Source organism: Aquarana catesbeiana, linkage group LG10 (assembly GCF_042186555.1).
Source record: "Aquarana catesbeiana isolate 2022-GZ linkage group LG10, ASM4218655v1, whole genome shotgun sequence".
Taxonomy (NCBI): Eukaryota; Metazoa; Chordata; class Amphibia; order Anura; family Ranidae; genus Aquarana; species Aquarana catesbeiana.
This window is the reverse complement of record NC_133333.1, coordinates 39,002,345-39,015,572: the sequence shown is the minus strand read 5'-3', so window position 1 is coordinate 39,015,572 and position 13,228 is coordinate 39,002,345. Positions and strand designations below refer to the sequence as shown.

Below are 13,228 nucleotides of genomic sequence, written 5' to 3'. Positions count from 1 at the left end.
CAGTTCTGAGTCACAGAGAAGGGTTTTTTGGGGAATATCTGGTTAAAGCCCTGTTGCATCCTCCATTTAAATGGTATGTGTATATCAGGGACGTGCAGTCAGGGGAGGCAGGTGAGGCAGAGCCATGAACATAAAAAAAAAAAAAAAAAAAAGAGGGTCATAGTTCGGCGACCTGGGGTCACAGAGACCCCAAATTTGGGGAGTAGGTAGCTGAAGTGCTACCCCACCATTGGGTGGTTCCAGAGATATGGGGCTCCTTACGCAGCCTGTCAGAAGCTTCATACAGAGCGGCCAGTTTACAGTGGGGCAAAAAAGTATGTAGTCAGCCACCAATTGTGCAAGTTCTCCCACTTAAAAAGATGAGTGGCCTGTAATTGTCATCATAGGTATACCTCATCTTTGATAGACAAAATGTGGAAACAAATCCAGACAATCACATTTTCTTATTTTTGAAAGAATTTATTTGCAAATTATAGTGGAAAATAAGTATTTGGTCACTTACAAACCAAGCAAGATTTCTGGCTCTCACAGACCTGTATCTTCTTCTTTAAGAGGCTCCTCTGTCCTCCACTCATTACCTGTATTAATGGCACCTGTTTGAACTTGTTATCAGTATAAAAGACACCAGTCCACAACCTCAAACAGTCACACGCCAAACTCCACTATGGTGAAGACCAAAGAGCTGTCGAAGGACACAAGAAACAAAATTGTAGACCTGCACCAGGCTGGGAAGACTGAATCTGCAATAGGCAAGCAACTTGGTGTGAAGAAATCAACTGCGGGAGCAATAATTAGAAAATGGAAGACATACAAAACCACTAATAATCTCCCTCAATCTGGGGCTCCACCCCGTACCCCGTGGAGTCAAAATGATCACAAGAACGGTGAGCAAAAATCCCAGAACCACACAGGGGGACCTAGTGAATGACCTGCAGAGAGCTGGGACCAACGTAACAAAGGCTACCATCAGTAACGCACTACGCCTCCAGGGACTCAGATCCTGCAGTGCCAGACGTGTCCCCCTGCTTAAGCCAGTACATGTCTGAGGTTTGCTAGAGAGCATTTGGATGATCCAGAAGAGGATTGGGAGAATGTCATATGATCAGATGAAACCAAAGTAGAACTGTTTGGTAGAAACACAACTCGCCGTGTTTGGAGGAGAGAGAATGCTGAGTTGCAACCAAAGAACACCATACCTACTGTGAAGCATGGAGGTGGCAACATCATGCTTTGGGTCTGTTTCTCTGCAAAGGGAACAGGACGACTGATCTGTGTACATGAAAGAATGAATGGGGCCATGTATTGTGAGATTTTGAGTGCAAACCTCCTCCCATCAGCAAGGGCATTGAAGATGAAACGTGGCTGGGTCTTTCAGCATGACAATGATCCCAAGCACACTGCCTGGGCAACGAAGGAGTGGCTTCGTAAGAAGCATTTCAAGGTCCTGGAGTGGCCTAGCCAGTCTCCAGATCTCAACCCCATAGAAAACCTTTGGAGGGAGTTGCAAGTCTGTGTTGATTAGTGACAGCCCCAAAACATCACTGCTCTAGAGGAGATCTGCATGGAGGAATGGGCTAACATACCAGCAACAGTGTGTGACAACCTTGTGAAGACTTACAGAAAACGTTTGACCTCTGTCATTGCCAACAAAGGATATATAACAAAGTATTGAGATGAACTTTTGATATTGACAAAATTACTTATTTTCCACCATAATTCGCAAATAAATTATTTCAAAAATCAGACAATGTGATTGTCTGGATTTGTTTCCACATTTTGTCTCTCGTAGTTGAGGTATACCTATGATGACAATTACAGGCCTCTCATCTTTTTAAGTGGGAGAACTTGCACAATTGGTGGCTGACTAAATACTTTTTTGCCCCACTGTAAATACAAGCTGGCACACTCTTAGCAGTAGACTGAGGATGAGCTCACAGTGCCTCACTTGTCAGAGGACCTGAGCTCAATGGACAGCTTGCAGTCTTGGACCAAGGGTAAAGTACCATTGGCCCAAGCTGTCCAATAAAAATGCTGCAGTGGAGGCCTGCCTCTCACTGCAATGTCATAGGAGGCGGGGATGTGCCTAAAAGACAAATGCTCCCGCCCAGCCCTCTTAACTAAAAGGAAAAAACAGGGGTTTATGGGTATAAGATTTACCCATAATCCCATGTTTTTCTCACAAAGTTAAGAGGGAGGACAAGAATCTGCTGCTGTTGAAAAGGTAACTTTTTTTTTTATTTATTATTTTTTTTTATCAAGCCAAATCATATATTTATATGTTATGTTATAAAATAATTATGTATTTATCTGTTTACTGTGAAATTGCTGGTTGGAAGTTATAACTTCAAACTTATGTCATTTGTACGTTAAGTCACCTGCTTGAGTACCTTTTTTTTTTTTTTTTTTTTTTTTTTTTTTAATTTATTTTTTTTATATAGTAAATTGCCTTAAAAACAATATATAATGTGTATATTACTTATGGTAATTAACCTTGCCACCCAGGCCAATTCTGACACTTCTTTCCTTCATGTAAAAATCATTTTTTTTTTTTTCTCCTAGACAGTTACTCAGAACCTCCAAACATTACATATATTTTTTTGAGCAGCCGCCCTAGAGAATAAAATGGTGGTCGTTGCAACTTTTTATGTCGCATTGTATTTGCGCAGCAATTTTTCAAACGCGTTCTTTTTTTTGGGGGGGGGGGGGGGGGGAGAAACGGTTTCATGAATTAAAAAAAAAAAAAAAAAGACAAGTTAGCCCAATTTTTATTGTATAATGTGAAAGATGATATTACGCCGAGTAAATAGATACCTAACATGTCACACTTTAAAATTGCGCACACTTGTGGAATGGTGCCATACTTCAGTACTTAAAAAATCTCCACTCTGTCAATTCTTTTTTTTAAAGGTTACATGCTTAGAGTTAGAGGAGATCTAGTGCTAGAATTATTGCTCTTGTTCTAACGATCATGGCGTATGTAACCTGTGTGTGTATCTGGCTCTGATACTAGCCAGTTCCTCACCAGCCACTGACCTCACCGCACCGCACGTCCCTGGTGTATATGTATGATAGATAAATATCTATCAATCTCTAATTTTCAAGGTGCATTAAGACAAAAGGTGTCTTACTGTTTATTTTCTTTAGAAAGCAGCCGCAGCCTGACTGTGAGCATGCTATAGTGAAGTACCCTTGCTTTCTCTGAAAGCAGAGGTCTCTCTGCATGGGTACGAAATACTTTCTGCTGAGTCAGTCCTAGAGCATTTCAGTTAGTAGGGGCTAAGAGCTTTACTGATTGCAGAGCTTTGTCTAACTTAGGGGGCTTGGCAGACCCCTGCAGAGTTACCTCTGCTTCCACAGGGAAAGCAAAGCACTTCTCCTTGGTATGGAAAGCCGTAGGTGGCAGATAGCGGTTTACTGTTCAGTGCAATCCTTTTTTTCAATGAAAAGCTGATGGCCAGCTTTCCAAATTGTAAAATAGAATACATTTTGCTGCACTATATTCTAAACCTCAATACAGTATTTATTATCGGAATTTCTCAATGTACGGAACCTGTACATACACATCTTCGTTTATTATAGGTCTCTTTGTGGAAAGTATCTGACATTTAAAGGATAAGTTCACCTTTTGGAGCATGCTGCGTCCATAATTAAGGTGCCCCAGTATATGTTCACTCTGTGACTGTGGTCAGGGGTTCCTCTCCCTGTTGCATTTTAAAAACGGTGCAGCCGTGTCCCCCGTACACAAATATTATTTATTCACAGCAATTTGTGAATGAGAAGAACTAAAAGTCCACCGCAGCTGACAGCTTGTAGTTCTCAATGAACTGCAAGGGTGTTGACGAGCTCCCTTTTTTAGTTTATTCACAAACCCTGCAGCTTTCGTACAGACAGCCTATACAGAGGTGCGAGCTGAAAGCTGCAGGATACTGATATTGCACCCACGATCCACTTTTCACGGGTACAATGCTTTATATGATCCTGCAGGGGAAAAAAAATGAATGCACGTTTTTTTCAATTTTCCCCTGCAAAATGATGTGCATTTGTTGTTTTCCAAAAGGTGAATTTAGCCTTTAAGCTTTGACCACAGAAGGGATTTTGCTGTTTTAAGTTCAAGCGGGGCAAGTCTATTGGGTAGACATTACTTGTCTACATTCCAGTATCCCCTTTTTTGGTTTTGAAGATATCCAGCAGATTTCAGTGTGTCAGTTGAATAGAGTGGATTGGATATGTATGGATGCATTTGTGGGCGTGTAGAAAGGTGGATCAGATGAGAAGCAAGATTTGTGCCAGGATTTATAAATCAGAATTTGCCTGCCCAATTCCAATTAAAATTGTAAGCTTGCTTTTTAATAAGGTCACACGTTCTCACATGCTAGCAGTTATTTTTGGTTGGGCCTTTTTCTAACGCATTCTTCTTCTTTTCCTTTAGGAGGGCCGGTACCTCAAAGTGCCCCACCCGTACCATCAGGAGGCACCCACTTCCGCTTTCCACCCTGCACCCCATCAGATGTTTTGTCTCCGAATGAGGAGCTACGTTCGCCCACCCTTTTTTCTTCTGTTGCAAGACGGCTGGCACGTGGATCAGTCAGTGACTGCAGTGATGGCACATCAGCTAATTCTGAAGTGGAAGAGAGTCTGAGTGAGGATCAGCACCGCCGAGGCCCTGGGCCTGACATCCCAGCATTCAGAGGTCCACCTCTTCCTCGACTCCCTCATGACGGCATCTTTAGGGTCTACCCTCGTCCACGGGAACCTCTTAGCCCTTTCCCAGTATCGCCTATGGCTGCCCATACCGGCCTACTGCCTCCACAGCTCTCGCCTGCCTTACCTATGACCCCTAATCATATGAACTATACCCCATCCCCTACCTTGAGCCCCATGTACCCAGGTGGTAGTCATTTTTCATTCAATCCTGAAGACATGAAGCGCTACCTTCAAGCACACACGCAGAGCGTGTACAACTACCACCTCAGCCCACGGGCATTCCTGCACTATCCAAGCATTGTGGTGCCTCAGCCACAGCGCCCTGAGAAGCCCCTACATCTGCCTCCTGAGGAGTCTTCTTTCAAGTTCAAACTCCAACCTCCTCCACTGGGCAAGAAGCAGCGGGACCGACCTCTTGAACCTGGTTCCTCTACCTCTTCCTCATCAGCAGGAGTCCCACAGATTAAGGTGGAACCCATCTCTGATCCTGAGGAGGATGAAGAGGATCTCATGGTCGAAGTAACAGACATCAGCGAGGAGGAGGAAGACGATGAGGAAGTCTTCAAAGCCCCCACAGTGCCAGAGCAAAAACCCTTTGCTCCTGTTCTACCTATTCGGGAAGAGGAAACTGTGAGCACAGGGGATGAAAGTGGCCGCTGCATCCCACTTAAGTTGCGCTTTAAGCGCCGTTGGAGTGAGGATCAACGCTTGGAGGCAGAGGGAGGAGCAGAGGAGTCCGATAAAAAGGTCAAAAGTAATCGGGAGGAGCTGAAACTGCCCCCACTGCCAGGTGGCTCTCCCTGCAGAAGGGTGAGCACTGACCTTCAAAGAGCCACAGAGGAACTCTCACTTGAAAGTAGGGATTCCTAATAGAGGACTTACTGGGCTCACCAGAAGTAGCCTAGTCCATTTGTAAAGATCGGTTCCCTTTTGGCGGAGTCGCTTTCCAGCAAATTTTGTTCCCTGTATCCAAAAAAAAAGTCCTTCGGTTCCCTGGAAACAAGGACATTTTTGTTTTTGTAATCCCATATTTTATTTTTATTTCTTTTAAGGGGGAGGGGAGATTTACAGAAAAAAAAAAAAAAATTACGGATGCATACCAATTACCGAATTCGCTGTAGAAAAGCTTTTTATTTTTAACAGAAAAAAATTGCTTTAAATGATTTCACAAAATTTTAGGTGTCCACTTTTAACCTCCTCCCTTTTCGTACATATGTAAATAGTACTTTCCCTCTGCATGTCATGGAGTCAGGACACCAAAACGTCAAGCCTATCCACATTTTTAAGTGTTTTTTTTTTTTTTTTTTTTTTACCACAGCTTGGCAAGAAACAGTCCAAAGTAAACATTACCTTGTAATCATACCCACCTTTTTTATTGCCCAGGTCCTGCCCTTGCCAGATTTAAGACTGGTGCTTTCTCAGGTTTTGGGGAGCGACACCCCTTAATTTCACCCTGGGCATTCATGCCACCAAACACCACTTTTCCATCAGACGCGTTAAAGGGTTAGTCCATCCAATGCCAATGCAATGTTATGGTCAGATGCTGGTAAGTTGAGTCTTGCTTTTTCTGTCTTTTTGAGGACTAGAAAGCGGAGGTATAGGCTCTACTTTAACCTTGGTGTTCACCTCATCTTGCAGCAAGAGGAGTCTCAGTCCTGCTGGTGCAGTCTCCCAGTTGTTTACATTTAAAAAGGAAACTCCAGATATCCCCTTACTTCCTGGACTGGTGACACCTACTGCTTAGCTGTTACTTCTTGGGGTTTTTTGTTTTTGTTTGTTTTTTTTTTTCTTTCTTGAGTGTGCATTCTTTAAAAAATTCCCTTGGCAAAGTCTCTAGGGGCTGGTGAGAGTTTAACCAAATTTTCTACAGAAATCTACGTAGAATGCACCACAACGAGAGACATTAGGAAGGGCAGCTCACAATATTGGCCAGTCCCAGGAAAGGAAGTAAAACTGACTCAACAGGTCCTCAAGGCCTACCCCCAAATCATTACATCCTCAGGTGAATATCGTTTGACGGAAAGGTAGCACCAGCCATACTGTTGCTGTAGCATCCAGTGTTATCAAGGCCTATTATCCAATGGTGTGTGATCTGGATGACTCATCTGCATGGTCCCCAATGGGGACACAGCATTAAAACCTTGACTATCCATAACTTAAAAAGCGCAAGTGGAGCCATGACAGCGGATGGATTTTACAAACTCAGTTCCCAAAACGTATATACAAAACTGGTGCTTGACTCCACCCATCAGCATCTGTCCAAAACTAATTTGTGACCGAGCCCTTTAAATTTCACCAAATACCTTTTTGTTCTGCCCTGCAGTGCCCTTTCCCACTGTGAAACAGTTAATCACATCTTTTAAACGTATATGCTGCCTTATCAGTCTGGGGGCTTGTAAAACAAAAAAAATAAATAAACCTTTTTCCTTGAATTTTATAAATTTTTATACTATTCTTCTTTGCTAGATTGAATCTTGGTGATCTATCATGATTCAGATTTCTTTTTGTTTTTCTTTTTTCTTTTTCTTTTTTTAATCTAACTCTAATAATTAAATAATGGGGGTTCTATATACTGCCTTTAAGAGAAAATAATCTATGTATGCATTATATAATATACAGGTCATTTCAACGGCTTCTTTTGCAGAATGTCGGCCATCATGAATTAGGCCTCCAGCAAAGTTTTAATCCAGTCCTGGCCTTGTTCCTTTCTTTAACCAAGCCTCACTTGTATATTGTCACCACCTCATACAATCTCTTATTTTGTCCATGTCCCTCCCCCCTCCCCCCCCCCCCTTTTTTTTTTTTTTAATGAAACAGAAGGGCAATCGCACCTCCTGTAGTGTTTGTACGCCTTTAAATTACAATCAGACCTACACAAATGTGCCTTATCAATATAATCTTATAGGCTGCGTCACTAATAGTCTTAAACACACGTTTGCCCCAAAACGACAGCCCTATGCATTAGTTTTAAGACTTTTACCCCCAAAAAAATAAAACCCTGTGATAAATGGGAGTCCAAAGAATTATTGCTTTTGAGATATTAAAGTGGCACCACTTAAAACATCAGCCATTTTGTGCGGAAAGGCTTGCCTTCTCCCGGGCCTTTTTGTGAGCGCATGACACCCGCTGAAGCACATACCAGTAAGTGGATTATGGCTTCACTGCACAAAATAGCTGCTTTTGTTGCTGGTGACCGGGTTTGAGGATGTTGGACGCTCCTGGCAGTAAACAGGTTAATCAATGTCCTATTTGCTGCTGCTCATTGACCTAGTTTTATAAAAAAAAAAATAAATCCCCAAAAGTATTGTATAATACTTTTTGTTTTAAAATTTGGCCTAATAACAAAAAGGTGGGCGTGTCTATGTAATCTATAGCAACCAATTAGAGGTTATTTTTTTTGCCTAATGCGTCAGCTAAAAAAAATATATAATAATGAAAAGCTTACTGGTTGTTTTGGACAAAATGTGAATAGAGTTCCAGTAGTTGGAACCTGCACACAATTGCGTCCCCCTTCTTGAAGTTCGCCCATGCAAGCTTATAGAGACAGTAGGCCATTTTACAGCACTGCTGCCAAAGTAAGATGAATTTTAGGAGGTGTCAGACTCTGAGATCTTGACGTCCAGGTACACAGATCGATAGAAGTCTAAAGTCGTGGAAAATCTACTTTTTAAGTATGCTTTTCTCCAATGCAGACTGTATATATTACAAATAATATAAATATATTCACACATTAACCAATTGCATACCTTTTTAGGTTGCAAGTATTATGTACCCCAATTGCTTGTATTGAAGGGGTAAAGAATGAAATATGTTTTGTTTTAAAAATAACAAATTGGGGGAAAAAACATTCCGTTTTATGTTAACGTTTAAGAATTCACGTTTTCATTTTTTTTTTTTTTTTTTTTGTTAAAAGGCTTGATTAACTCTCTTCCTGCCAAGTGCCTCCTACACCATTTCCTCTAATCCTCAGGTCTTTGGGCCACTCCTTGTAGGTTTTAACCTTTTTGCTGCCAGTGGAGTGTTTGGGAAGCTCCGGGGGTTATTTTGCAGTAAAGGAGGGAGTGCATTGCTTCATAACAAACCAGCAACCTGGGTGGGCACAAGGGCAGGTGGGTGGTCTTGCTCTGGGACGGGTAGAATTGTCAGGTTTAACCTCAGTATGTATATTGAAAATAAAAAAAATAATAAAAATTGTTCCCCTGTATACACACAGATTGTAAATATATTTAGCAAAAGTCTGTTCACATTTAAGAATGTATATCTTAAAACAATAAAAAAAAAGTTGAAGTTTAATTTTGTGTGTGGTTTTTTTTTTTTTTTTTTTTTTTTGTTTGTTTTTTTTTTGTTTTTTATTTTTCAAGTAATGACTCCATTCATTTTAGGCTTGATACATAGTTACAAAGTTTGGATATTGTCACTTTTTTGTATTTTTTTTTTTTTTTAATCTTAAATAGGTATATCTTATGTGCAGCATCACATACAGTGCACCCGGAAAGTATTCACATCGCTTCTCTTTTTCCACATTTTGTTAGGTTACACCCTTATTCCAAAATGGATTAAATTCATGATTTTCCTCAAAATTCTACAAGCAATACCCCAAATGATAACGTGAAAGAAGTTTGTTTGAAATCTTTGCAAATTTATTAAAAATGAAAAAAAAATCACATATACATAAGTATTTGTTCAATACTTTGTTGAAGCCCCTTTGGCACCAATTACAGCCTCAAGTCTTTTGAGTATGATGCTACACGCTTGGCACACCTATTTTTGGGCAATTTCTCCCATTCTTCGTTGCAGGACCTCTCAAGTTCCATCAGGTTGGATGGGAAGTGTCGGCGCACAGCCATTTTCAGATCTCTCCAGAGATGTTCAGTCAGGTTCAAGTCTGGGCTCTGGCTGGGCCACACAAGGACATTCAGAGTTGTCCCGTAGCCGCGCCTTTGTAATCTTGGCGTTGTGCTTAGGATTGCTGTCCTGTTGGAAGATGAACCTTTGGCCCGGTCTGAGGTCCAGAGTGCTCTGGAGCAGGATTTCATCAAGGATGTCTCTGTACATTGCTGCATTCATCTTTCCCTTGATCCTGACTAGTCTCTCAGTTCCTGCTACTAAAAAACATCCCTGCATGATGCTACCACCCCCATGCTTCACTGCAGGGATGGTATTGCGCAGGTGATGAGCAGTGCCTGGTTTCCTCCAGACATGAGGCTTCGCTTGCTATTCAGGCCAAAAAGTTCAATCTTTGTTTCATAAGACTAGAGAATTTGGTTTCTCAGGGTCTGATCGGTGGTGAGCTGCAGAGATGGTGGTTCTTCTGCAAAGTTCTCCTCTCCACAGAAAAACACCGGAGCTCTGAGTGACTGCTTTTTTTTTTTTTTTTCTCTTAGTTTTGTTCAGTTGGCTAGGCGGCCCGCTCTAGGAAGAGTCCTGCTGGTTCCAAACTTCCATTTACTGATGAAGTCGACTATTCTCAAGGGGAAGTACAATGCTGCAGTAATTTTTCTGTACCCTTCCTCCAGATTTGTGCCTCTATAGAATCCTGCCTCAGAGGTCTACAGACAATTCCTTGGACTTCATGGATTGGTTTGTGCTCTGACATGCACGGTTAACTGTGAGACCTTTATATAGACGGGTGTGTGCCTTTCCAAATCCTGTCCAATCAACGGAGTCTACCTGTGGTAAATTCCAAGTTGTAGAAACATCTCAAGGATGATCAGTGGAAACAAGATTCACCTGAGCTTATATTTGGGTATTATGGGAAAGGCTGTAAATACGTATGTACATGTGATTTGTTTGGGGTTTTTTTTCTATTTTTTTATAAATTTGCGAAGATTTCAAACAAACTTCTTTCACGTTGTCATTATGGGGTATTGTTTGTAGAATTTTGAGGAAAATAATCCATTTTGGATTAAGGCTGTAACATAAAATGTGGAAAGAGTGAAGCGCTGTGAATACTTTCCGAATGCACTGTACTTTTCCCTTTGCCTCCCTGCGGTTCCGTTCAGGAGCACAAGAAACTCCCTGGTGTAAGCTGTGACTCATAGTGTACGCAGGGATATAGATCCCGGTACTTGGTGATTGGCCCAGCCCTGTCACATAGAGTGAATTGCATATTTTTTTCATACCCAAATGTACCTTGTATTTCCTGAAATAATGTTGAATGGAGCAGTTGGGAATTGAAGGAAAGGGGATTCAGCTGCTGGAATGGGTGGGTTCATTTTGTCCTAAAGAAGCTTTCTTTAATGTAATCCAAGTCAGTTTAATGTTCTGCATCAGTCCTTTACATATATTTAATTGGCCCCTGGGGCCTTAATCTTCCCATTGACAACGATTGGGCACAAATTCTCCTAATGATACCATTGATGGGATACTATTCCTCCCGTTGGCACCATAGATGGGGCACACTATTCCTCCCGTTGGCACCATAGATGGGGCACACTATTCCTCCCGTTGGCACCATAGATGGGGCACACTATTCCTCCCGTTGGCACCATAGATGGGGCACACTATTCCTCCCGTTGGCACCATAGATGGGGCACACTATCCCTCCCGTTGGCACCATCGATGGGGCACACTATCCCTCCCGTTGGCACCATCGATGGGGCATAATTCCTATTGCAGGCATGATGGTTATTTTTCCTGTCATTGATCGAAACGATGGAGCACTATTCCTTCTACTGACACCAACAATGGGGTAATGTTTGTCCCACATTGGGTACAGGCGTTAGGTCATGTGTACTCCCGGCAACCAAGCCCGGGCATTGTTTATTCCCATTGATGTTGCTAAATTTTCTACTTCCACTAGCCACAATCTGGCACCCCTAAAGTCTTAAGGACCGTGATCTGGCCATTTGTATAGAAGGTTGGGGACCCCTGGCCAATAGCAAACAGCCTCTCTGATAATCCCCTTGTACAGTAAAGCAAACGCATACAATTCTTCCTATATATACTTTGCTGAGAGCTTTATCTGTCGGTCATTGTTCTAGAGCAGGTTATAAAATTAGGAATCGGCTGCAATGCGCAACACACACAGGTTTCTATGTATGTATTAATATATGTGCAGAGTTCTATGATTCTCCGAATTAACTGGCACATTATCATACTTGGGGGAAGTTGTATGATGTACATCAAGTAGCAAATACAACCAAAGTCTCTTTTCAAGTAGTTTTTTTTTCACACATCGAGTTAAACTGTAAACCAGCACTTCTCCAATATCGCACATTGGAAGAGGTCTTCCTTCTATAAAAATAGATGTATCGTTTCCTGAATCAAATCAGTTCATAAAATCACACATTTGGTTTTGCTATAAGGAAGCTTCAACCTAATGTGAAAATGCACGTAGATTGAATTCTTTAACGCCATGTAAGGTATTTGTTAATATGGCAGCTCTGTCATGTGATGTCATAAGGAAGCGCAGGGCGATACCTGGAAGTGCCCAACTGGAGAGGAAGATTCCCAAAGTACATTAAACCAAGCTTTAAGGCAATATCACCCATAAGCTACGTTACTTCAAACACTCCCTGGTGACACTGCAATGCTCTCCTGTAACACAGCACACACTATAGCTTATTGAGCAAGAACATTTTATTAGCAATGTACATAACTAAATATCAAGCTACACTTTCTTGTTTAAAGCCATACTCATGAGAAAATGACTGCTTTTTTTTGTTTGTTTGTTTTTTTTGGCTGATCGCTATATAGGTAGTTCATACCTTGTTGGAGGTTCTACATATACTTATTCATCAACTGATAGTGGACTACATGTGTTTAACTGAGACTGCATACCGTAATTAAAATGCAGTCTGTACTTTTCTGTGTACTTTTTCTTTTTCACACATCATGGGACACAGTCAGGCTAATATTGATTACCTGCTGGATTATACTTCATCTCCAGGTGAATGGACACCCGGAGCACTCTGAGCTCCAGGTCTCTAGTCCCACAAACGGTCCTTAAATGAATCAAGGGATTGACCAATTGGATCCATTTGACACAGGCTTTATATGCTTAGATAAATGGTACCTGAGCCTAGCAAAGAAGACTCCATATCCTGCGAGGTGTTGACTGTAATGAGGCCTCTGGCCACTGGACCCTGCAAAGTGGAATCCTGGACACTGCAGCGCTAAGGCATTCCTGCAGGGTGCTGTACAGGTCCAAGGGAGTGGACCCTAAACACAAAAAGGGTACCCAGTCCTTGAAGGTCCTCAAGTGACAGGAACCCGCCATGAAGGGTGAAAATTAGGCTCTTAGTTTCTAAGCTGCCCTGCGCCTGGACGGATAAGTGAAACCCTTTTTATTATTGTGGGGTGTCCCAGTGATTGTAATAATCAGTCAAGCTAGCTAGAGGCTGGACACCTGTGTGCGGTGACCGTACGTTTTACCCGAGTTTTGGGCTAGCTGTGGGTGTTTGCAGCATGTACGTTTATATTTTTTTTTTTTACTGGTATGATGGTGTGCCATTTCGCCTTGGTTCACCGTGGCACGTGTGTGTTCGCAAAAGTGCCGCTGTGCTCAGCCGTTTTGTGGCCA

The 13,228-nt window shown here is 42.0% G+C and overlaps 1 protein-coding gene across 3 annotated transcripts in view; it reads left to right on the top strand.

Moving 5' to 3' along the window:
- Positions 1 to 8,997, top strand: part of ERF (ETS2 repressor factor) — a 129,302-nt gene extending 120,305 nt beyond the window's left edge. For all 3 annotated transcript variants that reach the window (XM_073602027.1, XM_073602028.1, XM_073602029.1), the window contains exon 4: positions 4,430 to 8,997. In XM_073602027.1, coding sequence (XP_073458128.1) covers positions 4,430 to 5,574 — 1,145 coding nt within the window. In that variant the 3' untranslated portion in view covers positions 5,575 to 8,997. The remainder of the gene's footprint in view (positions 1 to 4,429) is intronic.
- The last annotated feature ends 4,231 nt before the right edge of the window (positions 8,998 to 13,228 follow it).